This window comes from Bufo bufo, chromosome 3 (genome assembly GCF_905171765.1).
Source record: "Bufo bufo chromosome 3, aBufBuf1.1, whole genome shotgun sequence".
NCBI classification, from domain to species: Eukaryota; Metazoa; Chordata; class Amphibia; order Anura; family Bufonidae; genus Bufo; species Bufo bufo.
Window position 1 is genome coordinate 219,498,924 of NC_053391.1, and position 20,867 is coordinate 219,519,790.

The 20,867-nt window shown below is 44.1% G+C and overlaps 1 protein-coding gene across 2 annotated transcripts in view; it reads right to left on the bottom strand.

The window, feature by feature from the left end:
• The window catches only part of RASSF5 (Ras association domain family member 5), a 111,456-nt gene that overhangs the window by 41,230 nt on the left and 49,359 nt on the right, over nucleotides 1–20,867 (bottom strand). Inside the window, exon 1 of one of the 2 annotated variants that reach the window (XM_040423953.1) lies at nucleotides 7,018–7,378. The exons of the other annotated variant lie outside the window; for it this stretch is intronic. Within the exon in view, the coding sequence (XP_040279887.1) occupies nucleotides 7,018–7,122 (105 nt within the window). The 5' untranslated portion in view covers nucleotides 7,123–7,378. Of the gene's footprint in view, nucleotides 1–7,017; nucleotides 7,379–20,867 lie in introns of those variants that run through there. 2 annotated transcript variants of the gene reach the window in all.

Sequence of the window (20,867 nt, forward strand, 5' to 3'; positions counted from 1 at the left end):
GCTGCACGCTTGACTTTTCTCAGTTCATGGGCAGTTATTTTGCACCTTGGTTTTTCCACACGCTTCTTGCGACCCTGTTGACTATTTTGAATGAAACGCTTGATTGTTCGATGATCACGCTTCAGAAGCTTTGCAATTTTAAGAGTGCTGCATCCCTCTGCAAGATATCTCACTATTTTTGACTTTTCTGAGCCTGTCAAGTCCTTCTTTTGACCCATTTTGCCAAAGGAAAGGAAGTTGCCTAATAATTATGCACACCTAATATAGGGTGTTGATGTCATTAGACCACACCCCTTCTCATTACAGAGATGCACATCACCTAATATGCTTAATTGGTAGTAGGCTTTCGAGCCTATACAGCTTGGAGTAAGACAACATGCATAAAGAGGATGATGTGGTCAAAATACTAATTTGCCTAATAATTCTGCACGCAGTGTATAAGTCTTCTCCCACACGCCCCAGCAAGCGAGCAAGAGTGGTCCCACACAGCCGATGAGGGAGTCCCAGATCCAGAGCATCACAGTTATCAACCTGAAAACATAGAACATAACTTGTAGCAAACAAAGTTTAACATCTGTAGATGTCAAATGACGTCTCCACATTAAAACCTTCAGGAACAATTCAAGAATTGGGGAGCAAGAAAATTGCTTGAGGTTGGAGTTTTGCTCCCTCGGGTTCTAGCTCATGTTCATCCTGCGTCCTGCTGGCCAAAGAATCTTCTGGCATCCACTGGGTCATCAAAAAGGTGATTGCGACCTTAATGTTGCACCCGTAGCCTGGCTGGCTGGGTACAGGAGCTGGTAACATATGTTGCTATCATGTAAGAAGCTGCAGATTGTGACAAATGATTTACGTTTCTGTGCCATCATTGCAGAAAAGTCCTGAAAAAGGAGTATTTTCTGGCCATCTACCACCAGTTGGTTGCGATACGCCTGTAGTATTTTTTCCTTTGTGGCCCAGTGAACGTATTTGGCAATAGCTGGCCAGGGGCGGCCCCCCCTTGATCTCTAGGGAGACCTATTCGGTGTGCCCTGTCTACTATCATGGGATCCGCAGGCAATTCAAGATTTAGGGCCTGTGGGATTTTGATCGCCAGGAAGGCTATTAGGGCCTCTCCAGTTACTTATTCCGTTATCCGTACAAATCAGAGGTTGTTTCTCCTATCTCTGTTTTCCAGATCTTCCAATTTTTCTCTGAGCAGCGTCTCTGTGGTTTCTCGTTGTCGCAGTTAAGCCAGTATACCATCTTCATACTTGCTTCCCCCGTGGCCATTCTGTTTTCTAATTCAGTGATTTTTTGCGCGTTAGCGGTGATCTGAGCCATCGCGTTGATGGAGGCGTGTAGGACATCAAACCTCTTGCCAAAGAGTGGTAGCAGCAAGCGGGTAACCTCTTGTGCCACCGCCGTGACTTGTGTATTATCTGGAGGCGACCGAGGCGGTGGGCCATGTGGAGGCGAGAGATTTGTAGGTGTAATATTGTCTGGTAAAAGCTCTTGTGAGGAAAGCGGTGAGTCTGGAACTGGCAAATCCGCCTGGGTCACTAAAGGTGCAGGTTTTTTCAATTTTTTTGTTTTTGTTTTGGGCTTTAGATGTTTGGGGTTTTGGTGCTGTTTGAGCTGATAGCGTTTAGCGCTGTTGTCTTTGCGGTTGGGGTCCCATAAGCAATTTGTCCATTCCTATGCCAAGGTCAGAGAGGTTTGAAGCGATTTGGGCAGTTTGTGCGAGGGGGGCCAAAAGAGAGCCAGCCGGTTACATAGGGAAGCCAAACCTCACCCCGTCTAGGGTAACTGCAGCATGTGTCCGCAGGGCAAATTCAGCAAGAGAAAATTAATATTAATAAAGTCCTGCACAGTGGGATAGTCGCCTCAAAGTGGCGTCTCTACAAAATGGTTGCCATCTCTTCCCCACTGTGTTAGTGTTGTGGGAGGCTGTAATCTTTATGAATACTGCGTGTGTTTACAAGGCAAACAATTGTGGAGCGGCCTGATATCGCTCCTATTCCCGTTGCAGAAACGGGTATGCGGTCTTCCTGCTGACTCCTGGGTTTAGGTTAGCGCTCTATATGGGGTTTAAAATGCGGCCATCCTTGATGTCCCGAACCCGGGAGCCCCTAAGGGTCTCATTTACGTCAAAGAGAGACCAGAAAAGTTTAGACTGGCCCAGCTAGTATGACGGTCTAGGAAATTTGAAGCACTGGTCCTTTAAATAGCTGGGTTTATAGCGAAAATCACTGGTAAGTGGGGGTAATGTGTCTTCAGAAGTTGGGAGTGTGGGGGCACAGTAGTCTTTGTAACTGCAGTGGGGGGTTTTCCTGGGCCCGGTTAGCTGTTAGTTGTGACCCGTTAGCTGGGGTCTAATGTCCGCACTGCTGGGGTATGAGGGCCTATAGTGGGCACAAGCTGTGGGTCCTGAGAGGGGACCAGAGGTAGGGGCGCACTTGCCTCCGGGGTGATCTGCTCAGGGACTACCACGCTAGGCTCCCCCGATGTTCCCTGCTCAGCCCGCTGGTCCATGGTTCCTATGTGTCTTTCTAAGGTGCAGTGTGCGTCCCTTAAGTCTGTGCTGGCTGCACGTGGCTGGGTAAGGTGAAGACCCGCTGATTATTCGGTACCCTCTGTGGGGTAGATGGTTCCTTGAGAGAGATCTCCTGGTAGGTCTGGCGATGCCTGCAGGAGGGTTTGTGCAGATTGAGCGGCACCAAGCCAGGGATTGTCCCTTGTGAAGAGTGGGTGCCGTCTTATGCCCGGCCGCGGCGAGCGTGCGTCCCGGAAATTGAGGCCAGGGACTATCAGGCGTCAGAGAGGTCTCTCCGTGCAGTGAATAGGGTGCAGGACTTGATGGTGGGCCCCCAGTGTGGATAACTTGCTTATAGCAGGGCCGATGGCTTCCGATACCATCCGCCACCAGGGAGCTTACAGGAAGCCGTCCTCTCCGCTCGGCTGCAGGCCAGGCCCCCCCCAGAAAATCCCTTTTTATCTGAAATAAACTGATTTCAGAGTGCCCCATTGCAGAAACCCCAGTAATGTGCTGTAATCTGTTGAGGAGCCTGGAAGCAGGTGTTCAATTCCTCTACAACGCCATCACAGGAGAAACAAAGCATTACACATCTTACTTTGCATATTTGTTATTACAGTTATAAGCACCACTCAAAACTTAATTAGAAAGTTATTTTATCATTAGACACCAGCTCAGGTTGTCAAAGTCAATCTGGGTATTTGCTACGGAATGACTCTCTCTATTCTGTGTAAACCAGAGTAGCTACCCACTATACAGCAGGAGTCATGGGAGGCATATGTCAACGACATACCACCTGCACTGGCAAATTTCTGCCATGAGCTATTCTTTATTTTTTACTGCCAAGAGGGAGGAGATGACGGGAGAAACTTTTTGTTATGGTGAATGAAATCCAATTTTTTTTTTATCACTTTCTAGGCCTAGCCCCAAAAGAGAGTTAAGTCTCCTGACAATTATAGCATAGAAGTCTTGAGGATGAAGAGCATAATGGATTAGATAGCCTCTCTCCTTGCTGTAAAACAAGGACAGTATTAATAAGGATTTTCGTTGATCTACTCTCTATGCAGCAAGCTGTGTAAACAGATAGGCTGGTTCACACCAATCATCTAGAGCAGGGATGCTCAACCTGCAGCCCTCCAGCTGTTGTAAAACTACAACTCCTGCATAACTTTTTTCATAGTTTTGCAACAGCTGGAGGGCCGCAGGTTAGGAATGCCTGATCTAGAGTGAGTATTATTTTAGTCAACCATTGTGACAGTTATTGAGAACCACGTTTTTTAAGTATGCTATTTCATTTTGAAATTTTCAATTACGCTAATTGTACAGTATATATTAGAATATAGTAAAAATTAAGTCTGTTGTACCAGTACATTTTACAGTCTAGGGACCCATCTATATCACTTTGTTAGGAGATACTGAATTATTTTGTGGCAAAGCATCTCCAAAATGGCAGGACCTGTGGGGTGTTCACGGTGTGCAGTGATTAGTAGATGCCAAAAGTGTTTCAAGGAAAGACAACCAGAGAACGAGAGAAAGGGTCATGGTCATTCAAGGCTCATTGATGCGCATGGGGAGCAAAAGCTAGCCCATCTGGTCTGATCCCACAGAAGAGCTGTTGTAGCAGAAATTGCTGAGAATGTTAATGTTGGCTATGGCAGAAAGGTGCCATAACACAGTGCAGCATGGGCACATGGGGCTGCATAGCCATAGACTGGTCATGATGACACCTGTTCACATATAATGCGTATGTAGCAATCAAAACTGGACCATGAAGCAATAGTACCTGGTGTCCCTGTCTAATGAATTAGGCTTTTTTTTTTTTTTTACATCATGTGGTTGGTTGGGTGTTTGTGCGTTGCTTAGGCTACTTTCACACTTGCGGCAGTGTGATCCGGCAGGCAGTTCCGTTGTCGGAACTGCCGCCGGATCCGCCGATCTGCATGCGATTGAAAGCATTTGTGAGACGCATACGGATGCAGATCCGTCTCACAAATGCATTGCAAGAACGGATCCGTCTCTCCGCTTGTCATGCGGACAGACGGATCCGTCTTGTATCTTTTTTCACATTTTCACCGGTCTGCGCATGCGGACAGACGGATCCGTCACGCGGACAGAGGGATCCGTCTTGTATCTTTTTTCACATTTTTACAGGTCACATTAACATAATTTTGTGCTATTTTTGTGACTGTACTTGTTGCTGACCCAGGCTAACATTTGGATGCTTCCTTTGTCTTACCTTTTGGTTCTTCTCTAGTATAGACTTTGACCTACTCCTGACCTTGCTTTCTCTTGATGTCCCATTTACATATTTGACTACCTGCTGATGATCCCTGGCTAGCCCCTTATTATATTTTCTGTACACTTTATCACCACTGTCAATCAGAGACTACTCTGATCACTAAGACCTGGGGATTCCCTACAGCGAAGTCCAGATCCCTGTATTGGGCTTAAAGGGTGAATACTAGGGAATACCTATGACTTTGCACCTCGGTTAAACTGCCAATCATTTTAAGGCTTACATACCGTATTTTTTGCCCCATAAGACGTCTTATGGGGCGAATACTAGTGAAGTGCTTCCATTTTGGAAGTGCTTCATTAGTACCAGGAAGCGGTGAAGGATCTGTACTCACCGCTTCCTGGTCCTCTGCTCGGCTGTCTGCTGTAAAGGGCTGCGCACCATGTGAGTTCACTGTGTGCAGCCTTCACAGCTGACAGCCGAGAAGCAGGAAGAAGAGAGAGAGCACTGGTGGTGAGAAATGGCGGTGTCCAGGAGCAGGAAAGGTAAGTTATTTTTTTATTTTTTTTTTTGCGCTGATGGCTGACATGGGGGGGGGGGCATGATGGCTGACATGGGGGGCATGATGGCTGACATGGGGGGCATGATGGCTGACATGGGGGGCATGATGGCTGACATAAGGGCATAATGGCTGACATGGGGGGCATGATGGCTGACATGAGGGGCATGATGGCTGACATGAGGGGCATGATGGCTGACATGGGGGGCATGATGGCTGACATGGGGGCATGATGGCTGACTATGGGGGGCATGATGGCTGACTATGGGGGGCATGATGGGTGACATGGGGGCATGATGGGTGACATGAAGGGGCATTATGGCTGACCTGGGGGCATGATGGCTGACATGAGGGCATGATGGCTGACATGGGGGGCTTATGGCTGACATGGGGGGCTGATCTGAGGCATTGGGGGGCTGATATGAGGTCTGATTAACATTGGGGGTCTGATTGGGGCTGTGAGCTGAGGTCTGATTAACATTGGGAGTCTGATTGCTGGTCTGACCTGAGGTGTAATGGAAAATATTATTTTCTTATTATCCTCCTCTAAAACCTAGGTGCATCTTATGGGCCGGTGCGTCTTATAGGGCGAAAAATACGGTAGTTTGTTTCCAGTTGAAGCTTAAGTGTATCTACATCATCTGCAGTAAGGTGTGTAACAGGGAACCTAGGGTTCTGGTATTCATGATGATGTTAATTTGATACATACCACCTGCAGACCAAATACACACCTTCTTGACAACAGTATTCCCTAATGGCAGTGGCCTATTGCAATAGGATAAACAGCCCTGCTACACTGAAAAATAGTATTCAAAATGGTATGAGGAACGTAACAAAGTGTTCAGTGCTTTGACTTGGGCTCCAAATTCCCCAGATCTCACTCTGATTGTGCATGTGTCCTGTTTGCTGGAATAACAAGTCTGATCCATACAGGCCTCACCTAGCAGAACACTTTGAGAAGTCAGAGTTGTTATGGTACCTACACAATATTAATCCAATTCGTCAAAGCAGCAATAGGGAACAAAAAAGTATGGAGATGATAACCGTAGAAACCAATCAGAACCTCCATGAGCGGAAATCCTATTGGCTGCTTTGCAGTACCAGAATTTTATATTTATCAGTGTAAATCAAGTAAGTATCCCATAAACTAAATGTCTATTTGAAATGAAATGATGATTGAAATGTCTGATTGAAATGATTGAAATGATTCCATACACATCATTACCCATAAAGAAGCAATAACCAGTATGTGTAATGTGCCTCACTCTGAATTATGGTCATCAGATTAGGAAATACGTGTCACAATTACACGGTAACAGGAAACAGCCATTACAAATTTTAACACATCTGATCATTTCCCCAAATGGTACAGATGATTTTAACAAATCTTTCTGGTATCGAAGACAAAAAATATTTCTGCAAAGGCTCATTATTTATCATATACCAGTACATTACATTGTTACATGGGCCTTGTACTGCAAACTTCCTTCTGTAGAGATGACATGACCCAGTGCAAAACGTCACATGCCAATGCCCCGTTTTCCACAGGGGACACTTCAACCCTATCCTTGAGGACACTTCTTAACAAACATATGATACACATGACAGATACAAACTGTTTTCAGTCAGCAGCATATTGCTCCCATTACACACAAGGCACATGGGCAGGCACCACACTACCATCATCACACTGATATGTATCATTACCTTTACAGTCTTCCTGGATAGGTTCTCTCTGGCAGTAAAGAAATAGTCTTCAATGTCCTCCTCCAGGCTGCAGTAGCCACTGCTCATACTTCCGCTGACTGTCATTGGCACCTCAGTGATGAAAGAACCAGCTATAGGGAGTCAATAGTCAATATGGTGTACACCATAACCTCAGTGTATGTGCTATTAGAGCCAGTCTCCTGCCTTTCTCCCCTTGCACACACAATAGAGCGGTGAGGCTAGCACAGGTACCGCACTGCTCCTGCCATTCTTTAGGTACCTGCACGGCTGGCTGACACTATCTGCAGCTGCTGCTGGGCTATCAGCCGGTGGAAACAGAGCTCTGTAGTTCTCAGCCTCTCCTTCCTCTGCCTCCTCCCTCCTCCTCTAATGCAGTTTATATTTCTGTTAAACCACTTCCCTTATGTCCCTTCTCTAAACTGCGTTTTCTAGGTGATACGATAGGAGGTATATGGAGATACAGCCTTGTAGGCCTATAAAGATCCTTGTGTGTAACATTACCAGAATTCTACAGTCTTCTCAACAGGGATTTTCTCTTATCTGGGGGGTTTATTCATGAATTCAGCTTCTGTTCTTCAGTTTACTCAGGAATTTCCTTAAACTTTTAGAGGGGATTTTGTGTATACGTAATGAAAGAATTGTACCACAGATTCATTGTCAGTGGTATGTACATGAACCACATACCTTTTAGCATCTGCAATAATAAGGTATTGCATAGAATTAAAAAAAATATGAGAATTTTTAATAAACTGTGTTCATGAGCTAGTCACCCAGTTTCTTATTGTGAATGACAATCATATGCTAGGCTTAGAATATTTCTATTTGACATTTTATTTGGCCTGTGATCATTTAGACAGCTACTTTTATTATGATAGTCTACCATTTCCTCCCAATGCTCATAAGGGGAAGTGGTAGTCTGAAACTTTAACCCCTAGATTCTGCTGCTGCCTAATGCTAAACTGCTGCCGACCGTATATTGTGAACATACATGACCTTTAAGTGTAAATCCAGTGTTAAAATCTTCAGACATATCATACAATACTTCAGAAGTAATCATTAGACTCCTAATATGACTGGAACCTCTTTGTTTTTTACCCCCAAAATATCCAGATATTTGGTAGCTATTTGAGAGTAAAAGCATGCAGTACACTTTATAGAACCCTTCAAATGGTCTCAATCAATTTTTTCGTAAATATATTTTCAATCGAAAGAACACTTGAATGCAGATATATGTCTTGAGGAGCTAGGCTCCCCTGTGACAGTGACAGAATAACCCGGCATTAGGGATGAGAAAACTTGTGTTTCGGCATACAAGGTTCGGGTTATCTAAGAACTCTATTATGGATTCCGCTACCACGGACCATAAGTTATGGTCCGTGGTAGCAGAATCCATAACGGAATTCTTTGATAACCCGAACCTTGTACACCAAACTTGAAACACAAGTTCGCTCAACACTACTCGGCATTCATTAGGATAGTTCTTTATGTTCTTCTACCTTGCCTGGTAATGTTATGTTGGTGTGCACAGAGGTTAGAAGACCCCTTGGCAAAATTTGGCCCAACTAATCTCAGGATTAGCCAATCTATAGAGTCTATATAGACTTACAGAGCCCCACTGTGCTACAAATTCTTAGACAGAAAAGACTGGAAACAAGTGCTCGGTAAAGATGTTGTTTAACAACCTGCATATCCTGTATCTAATAGCAATGGTGTTATGGTGTTGTCAGGGGCGTACCTAGAGCATTTGGCACCCGGGGCGAACCCTTTGTTCTTCGAAGGAAACATCTTTTGTCTGACTATGAGATGAAAATGGTCTATCATCTCTCGGCTAAAACGATCATTTGTTGTTAAATTTAACTGAAGAACGTTTGTTTTGGTTGAAATCGTTTTAGGGCTCTTTCACACCTGCGTTATTGTCTTCCGGCATAGAGTTCCGTCGTCGGGGCTCTATTCCGGAAGAATCCTGATCAGGATTATCCTAATGCATTCTGAATGGAGAGAAATCCGTTCAGGATGCATCAGGATGTCTTCAGTTCCGGAACGGAATGTTTTTTGGCCGGAGAAAATACCGCAGCATGCTGCGCTTTTTGCTCCGGCCAAAAATCCGGAACACTTGCCGCAAGGCCGGATCCGGAATTAATGCCCATTGGAAGGCATTGATCCGGATCCGGCCTTAAGCTAAACATCGTTTCGGCGCATTGCCGGAGCCGACATTTAGCTTTTTCTGAATGGTTACCCTGGCTGCCGGGACGCTAAAGTCCTGACAGCCATGGTAAAGTGCAGCGGGGAGCGGGGGAGCAGTATACTTACCGTCCGTGCGGCTCCCCGGGCGCTCCAGAGTGACGTCAGGGCGCCCCAAGCGCATGGATCATGTGATCGCATGGATCACGTCATCCATGCGCATGGGGCGCTCTGACGTCATTCTGGAGCGCCCCGGGAGCCGCACGGACTGTAAGTATACCGCTCCCCCGATCCCCGCTCCTACTATGGCAACCAGGACTTTAATAGCGTCCTGGGTGCCATAGTAACACTGAAAGCATTTGGAAGACGGTTCCGTCTTCAAATGCTTTCAGTACACTTGCGTTTTTCCGGATCCGGCGGGCACCTCCGGCAACGGAAGTGCATGCCAGATCCCAACAACGCAAGTGTGAAAGAGGCCTTAATCAACTTTAGACTAATCTGTATGGCCACCTTAAAGGGGTTCTCTGGGAATTAAGAAAATAAAAATACTTAAATATTACATTATTATAAATATATTCTCAAATACCTTTCATTATTTATAATATTTTTTTTTTGTTTCTGGAGCAATCATCAGGGGAAACAAAATGGCCTCATCCTCTCTACTCTACTTGTCAGGGATTATGATCCTGAATACAGATTAAAAGAACTTTAGCTGAATCTCTGGGGAATTTAGTTCATGAGGAGACATGAAGTACAGAGAGGATGGACAGGACAGGCTTTGGTAATGTGTTGCTGTGGTAATGGAGACTGTAAACAAGTGTTGCTGCTCATTAGCCACAGCACTCTCATGTCTCCTCATCATTTCTATTCCCACAGAGATTCACCCGTATTCAGGATCATGATACCTGACAAGCAGAGAGGAGGATGAGGCAGCACTATGGCTCATTGTGGTGAAGTAAATTGTCCTCCTGTGTGATTAGGACAGGTTTTGTGTGTATGAATAGGACGGCAGCCATTTTATTTCTCCTAATGATTGCTCCCTAGACAAAACAAGCTATTCTAACTAATGAAAGGTATTTGTGAATATATTTAATATAAAATAATATTTAAGTATTTTCATTTTTTTTATTCCTGGAGAACCACTTTAAGAAAGGTTTCTCACAAGCTGTATTGATTTAGACAACGAGCATAATACAAGACATCATCTGTAGGCTACAATAGAATGAAACTTGTTTCCCACAATTTTTTACTTTGTTTTTCAATTATAAAATCAACTTTAAGGGTTTGGCCCGCAGATCCACCAAAAGATTACAAGAAAGGGGTCCAGAGTGCCATGTTGGAATGGATCGGTGGTCATTCATGTACACTACTGCTCTAGAAAGCCGAGGGTCAGCTATCTCCATCAGTTCCATAAAAGTTATTTAGAGCAGTTGTGTACATGCATAACCACAGCTAAGAAATTGGGACGATCACTCGTGCTTGGCGAGGATCCCACCTTAGAAATCTGACATTTATAACCTATCCTGTGGTCAGTTGATAAATGTTGTTCATGGATGAACCCTTTTAAGTGAACCCCGAAAAATGTTCATTAAGTTTTCAACCTAATTCATACATTGATTTAAAACTTATTGTTGCAGTTGTAGTAAATTCTGTTTTCATAGGCTTTTTACTGCCCTATATAAACACTAAAGTAAACACACATAGACCTTGTGTGTAAGCTTATTGTACCTTTCTTAACTTCCTCTTGCAAAAACCGAGCAGAAATGTTTCTATGTAGTACATCCGGAGAGGCTGCTAGCAGCACGGGTGATAACATTCTCACCCACGGATGTATGTTTGTCATAGGTTAAAACACGACTAGAGAAAAAACTTGGCTTACTAGCCCATAAAGTTCAGCCTGACGTACTGTGAACTTAGACCAAGTAATAGCAATCCTTAAATAGCCTGTGACACCACCATTGTGTAGTAGTATGTCACAGTTCATAGAAAATATATTGCAGAGTTCCCTAAAAGCAATTCAATAATATAAAGTTATCAATCCACAGGAGCATTCTTCTAAAAACTGTAGGCTAGTGGATAATACGGCGCAATGAGGGGCACAATTCAAGAACTACAAACAAAGATAAATAATTTAGTAGGTGCAGCAATATAATGAGCTCCTGCCTTTCTAGTGTAACCAATGTTATATACTGTATGTCTGATAAGAGAGGTATAGGATGAATATGCAGGAGCCCACATGCATACTACTGATAAATGGTAGGGTGGCCAGCCAACCCTGCACTAAAAACTGCTCATGTGTGAAGGGGATGAGTTTGGAGGAGATGGGGGAGAGGGAAGAGGTCAATTGAAGTGATTTAAAATGGCTGCCAGCAACCTGTCCTAGAATTTGAGCAGGGCTAGTTGCCGCCACTTGCAGAGCTGCCTAGGTGGGTGAGGGAGCTTTACTACACTCTGGCACTTGCATATACTATATATCAGTGAGTTTTCCTGTCAGGCTGCTCAGTCATGATGGTATAACGTTGGCAGGATCTCATCATTACCATCTACCATCCACCTCCTAAGCCCCTATGCCTATGTTCTAGGACAGGTTGCTGGTGGCCATTTTAAATCATTACCTGAGAACCTCTTTAAATTAAAAACAGTTCTCTTGCTGAAATTCCTGATTGGGTGGAGATCCAGCTCTCGGCACTACCACTGATCAGCTGTTTGAAGAGGTCAGTGATGTTAGGCTCGTCGATCACATGGCCTTTGTGCAGCTTAGTCCCATTCAAGTGAGTGGGCCTGTACTGCAGTAGTACAATGTACAGCGCTGTGCTTGATAAGCTGTGTGGAGGCGACAGTGCCTCCTGGAGTGCTGCAGCCTCTTCAAACAGCTGATCAGTGGCAGTGTCGGACCCCAACCGATCATATATTGAGGATAGGTAATCAATATTGGAACCCTGAAAAACCTCTTTAATACAAAAAGGGGAAATAAAAAGTAGCTCTTGCATCGCTTTGACTTCGCTTTGTTATTAGTGTGGTTTAAAATGATGATAAGAAGTAAACGGGATCCATCATCATCATACTTTTACAGCCTTCACCCTCAATAAAATCTGTCATGCGTCACATAAAACAGGCCTTCTACTTCTGCTGCTTTCCATTTTTACAAGGTACGAATTTTGTCTACAGGGTCTTGAAGAGGATGCGTTCAGGCCAGGACAAGCTAGGTGAGTGATTGTGATGGATGAGAAAAGTTCTCAGACTGAATGCTTAGGATTGGGGTCATTAATATTATGTGGAACCTTCTGTCAAAATGAAGATAAAACGCAGCCGCTTTAATTTACTGCTCAACAGACGCTCAGCTGTATAGTCTACATTTTATTTAATTATTCAAGATTTTCTTTTTCTACATCAACTATATACTGTAGGTAACCCATTTAAATGCTAATTTGTCTTCATTTTCTTTCTTTTTAATGCCTCATTCACACATCAGTGTTTAGTCAGTGATTTCCATCAGTGATTCTGAGTAGGGATGAGCGAATCGACTTTGGATGAAACAAGTCGATTCGCATAAAACTTCGTTCTAATACTGTACGGAGCAGGAGCTCCGTACAGTATTAGAATGTATTGGCTCCGATGAGCTGAAGTTATTGCTTCGCAAAGTCTTGCGAGACTTCAGGTAATAACTTCATAAATTAATTTGTACTGTAAAAAACACGGGTTCGGTTCCAAAGTTATTATAATTAGAGATAAGCGAATTTCATATTTTGAAATTCGTTCACATTACGTTTGTTGGTTAAAGGTGAATTGTGCCATGGATTTCGTTACCACAGACCATAACGCTATTCTATGACGGAATGCATAACGGAATGCCTTTAGAGGCATTCCATTATTTATTCCATCATAATAGAAGTTTCTTCTGCATAACGGAAACTGGACGGATCCATAGATTTCTATTATGACAGAATGAATAACGGAATCTCTCTTAAGGCATTCCGTTATGCATTCCGTCATAGAATTACGTTATGGTCGATGGTAACGGAATCCATAACGCAATTCACCTTTAACCAACAAAGTGTGAATGAATTTCCTAAGCGGAAATTCGCTCATCTCTAATTTTAATCTTCTCTGTAGTGCCCCCCCATCCTCTCCCTCCAGTTTTCTATACCATACATTACCAATGTAAATAACAACAGTTCTCTTCCTCCAGTCCAATGTAAATAACTTCGCTTCCTTACAGTTCTCTATAACATACAGTCCCATGTAAAAAAAATAATCTTTCTTACAGTCTTCTATAACATACAGTCCCATGTAAATAACTTAAATCCCCTACTTCACCCCTCCAACACATAGTCCCATGTAAATAACATCACTCGTTACCCTCCAGTCTTCTATAACATCCAGTCCCATGTAAATAACACCAGTCATCTCCCTCCAATCTTTTATAACATACAGTCCCATGTAAAAAAAAAACATAATTTTCTTACAGTCTTCTATAGCATACAGTCCCATGTAAATAACATATCTCTTTCTTACAGTCTTCCATAACATACAATTAGAGGAAATTGTGGAGTCCGCACACCGTTGTATAGTGATGGGTGCTCGCAGAGGACTTCAGTCGCAGAATATATAGAGATAATCCACGGCACACCAATGTCTTATAACATATATAACATATATAACATATATTTGTAGGCCATAATGTGTCCCAACGTTTCGGTCCTGTCAAGACCTTTCTCAAGGGATCGTGGCCAAGCTGCAGACGGCATGATACAGGCTGATACACGCTTTCCTCCTGCATCCATTGGAGGGCGCCGCGCTGTGCAGCACAAGGGTCTCAGCCTTCAGGCTGGGTGTATGTAAATATGTTCCCAGCATTTGTGGTTGTGTTCATTACCACGTTTAAGTAAAATTCTGTTTGGCAAAAGCTGGTGGTGGAATTTTTTTCCTTGTTCGTGACTTCGCTGTTTCCTGGGGAGCCCACCCCGGTACACGGCTTACATAGACACAATCAGCAGCAGATTCACAGTAAGGCTACTTTCACACTTGCGTTGTTCTTTTCCGGCATAGAGTTCCGTCACAGGGGCTCTATACCGGAAAAGAACTGATCAGGTATGTCCCCATGCATTCTGAATGGAGAGTAATCCGTTCAGTTTGCATCAGGATGTCTTCAGTTCAGTCGTTTTGACTGATCAGGCAAAAGAGAAAACCGTAGCATGCTACGGTTTTATCTCCGGCTAAAATAACTGAAGACTTGCCTGAATGCCGGATCAGGCATTTTTTCCCATAGGAATGTATTAGTGCCGGATCCGGCATTCAGAATGCCGGAATGCCGGATCCGTCCTTCCGGTATGCGCATGCGCAGACTGAAAAAAGGTGAAAAAATAAATGCCGGATCCGTTTTTGCCGGATGACACCGGAAAGACGGATCCGGCATTTCAATGCATTTTTTCGACTGATCAAGCATTTTTAAGACTGATCAGGATCCTGATCAGTCTTACTAATGCCATCACTTAGCATATATTTTGCCTGATCCGGCAGGCAGTTCCGGCGACGGAACTGCTTGCCGGATCTCTCTGCCGTAAATGTGAAAGTAGCCTAAGTCCTAATCAGGGCCCCCAGGTTACCCTGTTGACAGAGGTAGAGGAATGAAAAATATAATAAAATAAACACCTCTGCTGGCACTAAAAAAAAGGGCCCCCTCCCTTGCTGGGCCCCTGTGCAGCTGAACCAGGTAGTATGTCCACCGCTGAGTTGGAGTGCCGAAGCTTGCTGACCCCATCCTTGTCTACACAGCTAGCAACTAAAGGGCATCTGGGTCCCATGTTATATGTGCCCAAATTACTGAGAAAAATTATGTTTTAACATATGCAAATTAGCTTTTAGGAGCAATGGGGGCTTTCCATTACACTGGAGGCTCTGCTCTCTCTGTAGCTGCCACATCCTCTGCACTTTGATTGACAGAGCCAGGCAGTGTAAACATGATCACACCTGCCTGGCTGTTCAGAGTGCAGTGGGTGTGGCATTTTGCAGAGAGAGATGAGTCTCTAGGTGTAACGGCAACGCCCTCATTGCTCCTAGAGGCTAATTTGCATATATAAACACATAATTTTTGCAATGCGGGCATATATGAACATGGGACCAACACAGATGCCTTCAGCTGCCAAGCACACATTCAAAAGGTCAGCCAGTTTCATAGGTACTACTGGGGGCATATGGGGAACATGATTACTAGTATGGGCACAGTGGGGGCATAATTACTATTGGAGGCACTTTTAACACTATGCACTCTGGCAGATAATTATTTCTAGTAGTGGGACTTTGGGGAGCACTATTACTGTGGGGGTGTCACTCACGGTCCCTCAGGTGACTGATGTCAGGAAATCATGGAGATTGGCTGAGCCTGGAGGAATCTAACAGCCTTCTTGATTTCTTTTAATTCAGTGTTGATAGGCTTAATGACCACTTTCCTTTTCTCAGCTGTTGCTCAGTGGCAATCACTTCTACCCTCTATAGTCTGACGCCACCCTTCTGACTATGCAGTAGATAGCTTCATTTGGGTTTGGCTGAGTTGGTGTGAGTTTGTCTCTGGTGTTTCTGCTCGTCCGTCTCTACAGAAGTTAAGTGTCGCGTTTGTTTGTGTTTGTTATATTCCCTGTTATTTGTATCTGGGCCTGAGACAGAGACTTCCATTCGTCCATCTGAGGAGGAATGGGTTGTCTCTGGTGCTAACCTTTTCCAGGGCCTTATAGGGATATAAAGGCCTAGGTATCCTGCATATGAATATTCCTACCTTCAAGGTCTATTCATATTGATAGATAGTTAGGGCCCGCATTAGGGTTCTCTAGGAGGTGACCTGTTTATTCCCTAGTTTCCAGGCCATGTTACTGTTTCTCTTCCCTCCTGTGTTCAGTGTGGAGTTCCCCCCCACACTGATCATGACAGGGGAGCATCCTGGTGGAGTATCAGCTTAGCACAGTTATTTTTAGGGGACATTATGTTTACACTATTAGTGTCAGGGACACTATTTGCTGGGTGCAGTTATTCTTTAGGGCACTGTGTGCCAATAATTATTGAAGGGAGCACTATCTGTGTTGTACTAGTATTTTCAGGGGGACTGCTTCTGCAGTATAGCATTGGGGAGCACAGTGAGCACAGTATTGGGGGTGGCAGAATGAGGTGCTCAGAAGGTGGGAGAATGATGGAAATGTAGGAAACTAAGATGTCTGCAGAGACAAGAAATGGCATGAAAGAAATCATCATGGCGGTCTGGTCCAAAGGGATAAGATGAAGAAAGAGAACATCTACAGTACATCAGTGGAGACACTACTAAATATAAGAGGTATGTGGCGCTGTATTCTCCTGTATGATTGGAACGCTGTATGTAATGTTTTCCAAGTGTGTCTTTTAGGCTAGGGCTACATGGCGACACTGATCTCGGAAAGGATCACAGAGTAGTGGTGATCCCATAGAAATGAATGGGATCGTAGTACCAGTCACAAGAAATCCAACAGTGTCCAATCCAACAGGAGAATACAGCACCACATGCCTCTTACATCCAGTTACGTCTCCTCTGATTTAGACGTTCTCTGGGATCAACGCAACTCTGACATTTCAGTGTCGTACGATAGCTGTAGATAAACAGTAGGGCTAGAGGGAAAGGGTTATATTGTGAATTTGGCATGGGGGATGGGGGAAGCAGTTTAAATTTTTGCCTAAGGCAACAGAAAGGCTAGGTGGATCCCTGCCCCTGGGCACAAAGCACTGAGGGATGAGGGGCCAAAGCTGAACTCTTGCACCAGGGCCCATAAGTCTTTAGCTACGCCCCTGCCTGCCTCATATAATAAAGTGGTACGTAGCAGGAGATCCTCTTTATGATGCCTATACAGTATGTGCAAATAGAGTACATTCGAAAGGGGTATACAGATAGAAACGATGTCATTCTTTAAATACAATATTTAAATGTCTGAAAACATCACTTTAAATTACAAAACTGAGACAGGAACAATGTATTGTTTTATCTATTCTGGGCAGAATATTAAAATATCCAAGACCAAATGAATAATATATGAACAAGTTATAAAAATCTTACCTCTAAGGGAATGGATTAACACCACATAAGTGTTTTAATAACCAAACTAATGATAGGGGTCAAGGGGATTGTTCAAACATCTTAGCCAGCATTAACCAATGCACTATTTCTTCTAGTTTTTGCAGTCTAATCACACTTTATTTCCCCCCCCCCAAGTCTCAGGACTATTCAGTTATACTGTTCTATTTGCAGGCATAAATGACCCACAAGCATAGGTCAGAGACCTATTGGCTGAGGCCTGTTTAGATGCCAGGGCCATGCAGCGCTGACTTATTCAGTGGGTTGTATCACTTCACTCCTAATTGGTTATTCCGTTTCTCATTTTGGGTGAACAAATTATAAAATGATTTACTTTCATCAAGGGGTTAGCACAGTCTGCTTTCTTTTCAGATCTTAAGCCAAAAGACAGAGTATTCACTCATATCTAGTTATTCCTTTAATTGGGTTGTTAAAAAATAAACTAAGAGCCAGGAATTGTGATAAAATAAAAACATGCTAAACGTAACAGTTTAATACCCTTCTGCCTCCAGCACTGCCACTATGGACCTCCCTGCCGGGCTTTGTATACTTGGCTGCATTTTAAAAATTCCCATATAATCCATATGACTGCTGCAGCCAGTTTCTGGCCTCAGTGGTCTCATGCTGCATACCGCTGAGGCCATTGATTGGCAGTAGAGGTGACGTGGTATATGGGTACAACATTGCTGCAGCCAAGAAACCAAAGCCAGGCTGAGAGAGGACTAGGGATTCTAGGGAATTTCATATTTTCTAATTCGAGTTCGGGTTGTGGTATAATCTGAATTGCGTTAAGGATTCCGTTACCACGGACCATAACGCAATTCCATGACGGAATGCCTTTATTCCATCATAATAGAAGTCTATGGCCTGCATAACGGATCCGTCCGGTTTCCGTTACGCTGGAGTCCTCTCCTGCATAACGGAAACAGGACGGATCCGTTATGCAGGCCATAGACTTCTATTATGACGGAATGAATAACAGAATGCCTCTAAAGGCATTCCGTTATGATTCCGTCATGGAATTGCGTTATGATCCGTGGTAACGGAATCCATAATGCAATTTAGATTATACCACAACCCAAACTCTAATTTCTAAATATGAAATTCGCTCATCCCTAGAGAGGACCCTTTTTTGTGTTTCATCACAATTCTTGCTTAAAGTTTTAATAACTGCAAGCATGTTAGAAGTCAATGTGGCCTATACAGCTGCATCTATGAACCCTTTTTCAATCTATAGATATGCTGCCTGTACATAGTTTATTCTTGGATTGACTTGATTGATAAAGTAAAATACAAAGATATTTAAAGAAACACTTTTGTGGGGGGAGTGAATGATGCAGGAATATTCATACATTGCCCCATCATTAGCAGCTTTCTGCAAATAGATAGCTGCTCATACCAGGGGAAAATCCTATGTGTTTTGCATATGCTCTAATAGGTTTAAGTAAAGTGGTTGTCCTCATGCTTTCTGAGCAGGGATGCAAAACCTGTTATAGGGCCTCATTTCAAAGCTTCGATCCGGGTCCTACTTTGCTAATTTTCCAGACATTCCATCTAATGTGCCACAGGTGTCACCTTTATCTTAGGGTATACACCATAGTGAAAAGTATGATAGTGAACTATTAGCACCCCTCAAACTCCATCCCTCGTCCCCCATTATTGATATGCCATAACATACACTATCATGCCAGATGAGGCTGGTCGGATCTATATATAGCTATTTAGCGTCGCCTTGCCTACCGTGCTGCCTCCTTTGACATGGGATTTCTATGTATTGCTAAAACGATGCGGCCCATAGACCGGATGTGACGCGATTTTGCGTTTCACAGAACAGGATGTGGCCGCTCTGTGCGTTCCACCTGGGATAGGTATCGCACAGACCGGAAGTGACGCGACTGTGCGTTCCACGCGACCGGATGTTGTCGCAGAGTGCGTTCCACTTGGTCCGGCCGGTTCTTAGTGATGGGAGGTATGCACCTGGCCTTGGGAGGGATGAACTACTACACATACATGCGGCTCTCAGGCTGGAAGCGAGGCCGGTCGTGGTGCCTCACTGTTTGGCATAAGCTGACTTTGCATGCCAATTAGCGCTAATGCTGTACAGCGGGTAAGTGGGTATTTAGGGGAATGAGAGAGAGTGAGTGTGATTGAGAGGAGGAACAGGACGCCACCAGGACGCAGCTTAAATGTAAGTAAGGACCATTTACAGGGAGTTGATACCATCTCAGCATGTAGTGGGTTTCATATTATATATGATTTTCTGCTCACAGCTTCCTGGGTGAAGTACTGGCCCTTACCTTGTGGGCCCTTTAGCCTCCTGACTGCACAGGATATTAAGTAAGTGCCGATCGAAAAGGAGATATAGGGGATATGTATACTATATCCAACACCTGAACTGAGAATATGTTTATCTCTTACAGGTGGGACATATCAAACGGGTCCCTTGGTCCTATGCTTGTTATCATCTGCGTCTCTGGTCCTGTTCCCTCAACTATATTTTAAGTATCTTTGATTTATCACTTGATTGATGGTTGTATCTTTGATCATGTATGCCCCCTGATGAACCTAGTAATAGGGGAAACGCGTAGGGGCTTTTGTGGAACCAACCTGGGAACGCACCGTTCTGATGCCCCTGTGTCTGGTTCCTTTTGTCTAGAGGTGATATCTATCTAATTCACCTATATATTGAACTGGTCTTTATCTATGAGCATCCCTGAGAGTATTCATTTACCAGGGACGCATTACTACACCCGTCAGCTTCCTGGGGAGCACATTTTTGTTATTTTTGGAGAGGAGGGTAAACGCAGGGCAGTCAGCCCAGGAACGAGGACAGGGAGTCTCCACCACTAGGGGACGTCCCTGGGCTGAGGTTTTAGCCAGGGAGAGCATAGGGAGAGTATAGATTTGCCCACCGCTCCCCTTAGCTGCCTTGTGTTCACTCACCCCTCTATAGGTACATCCACGACCAGCTCCCAGGAACATTGTCTATCTTTGATTATTGTTGTTTGTTCTATCACTATTCACTGGTGAACCACTACGGTGGTATTATTTTATAAATTGCAAAGTAAAAGTTATGTTTTAAAGGGATCAATACTGCTGGACATTATATATATTTGCTAATTTTCACCATCAGTAACAAATGAAAAGTTTATTATCGCTATTCCTTCTGTGTTTGCCCTCTCTTACCCCTTCAACGAATGAGGTAGCAGTTGTACTCCAGCAATCCCAAAGAGTTTAGTGGAGCAGTGGACACAAATGTTTGCCGCTCCATTCAGGAAGAGAAACTTGGACCTCTGTTCTCACTATTGCCAGGTGTCCCAGCGGTCTGATCCCCGCCAATCAGGCACAGATCCCCTATCCTGTGGAGGGGCAGCACGTTGGCTCAGTGGTTAGCATTGGTGCCTAGCAGCGCTGGGGTCCTTGGTTCGAATCCAACAAAGGGCAACATCTGTATGGAGCTTGTATGTTCTCCCCGTGTTTGCGTGGGTTTCCTCTGGGTACTCTGGTTTCCTCCCACACTCTAAAGACATACTGTTAGGGACCTTAGATTGTGGGCCCA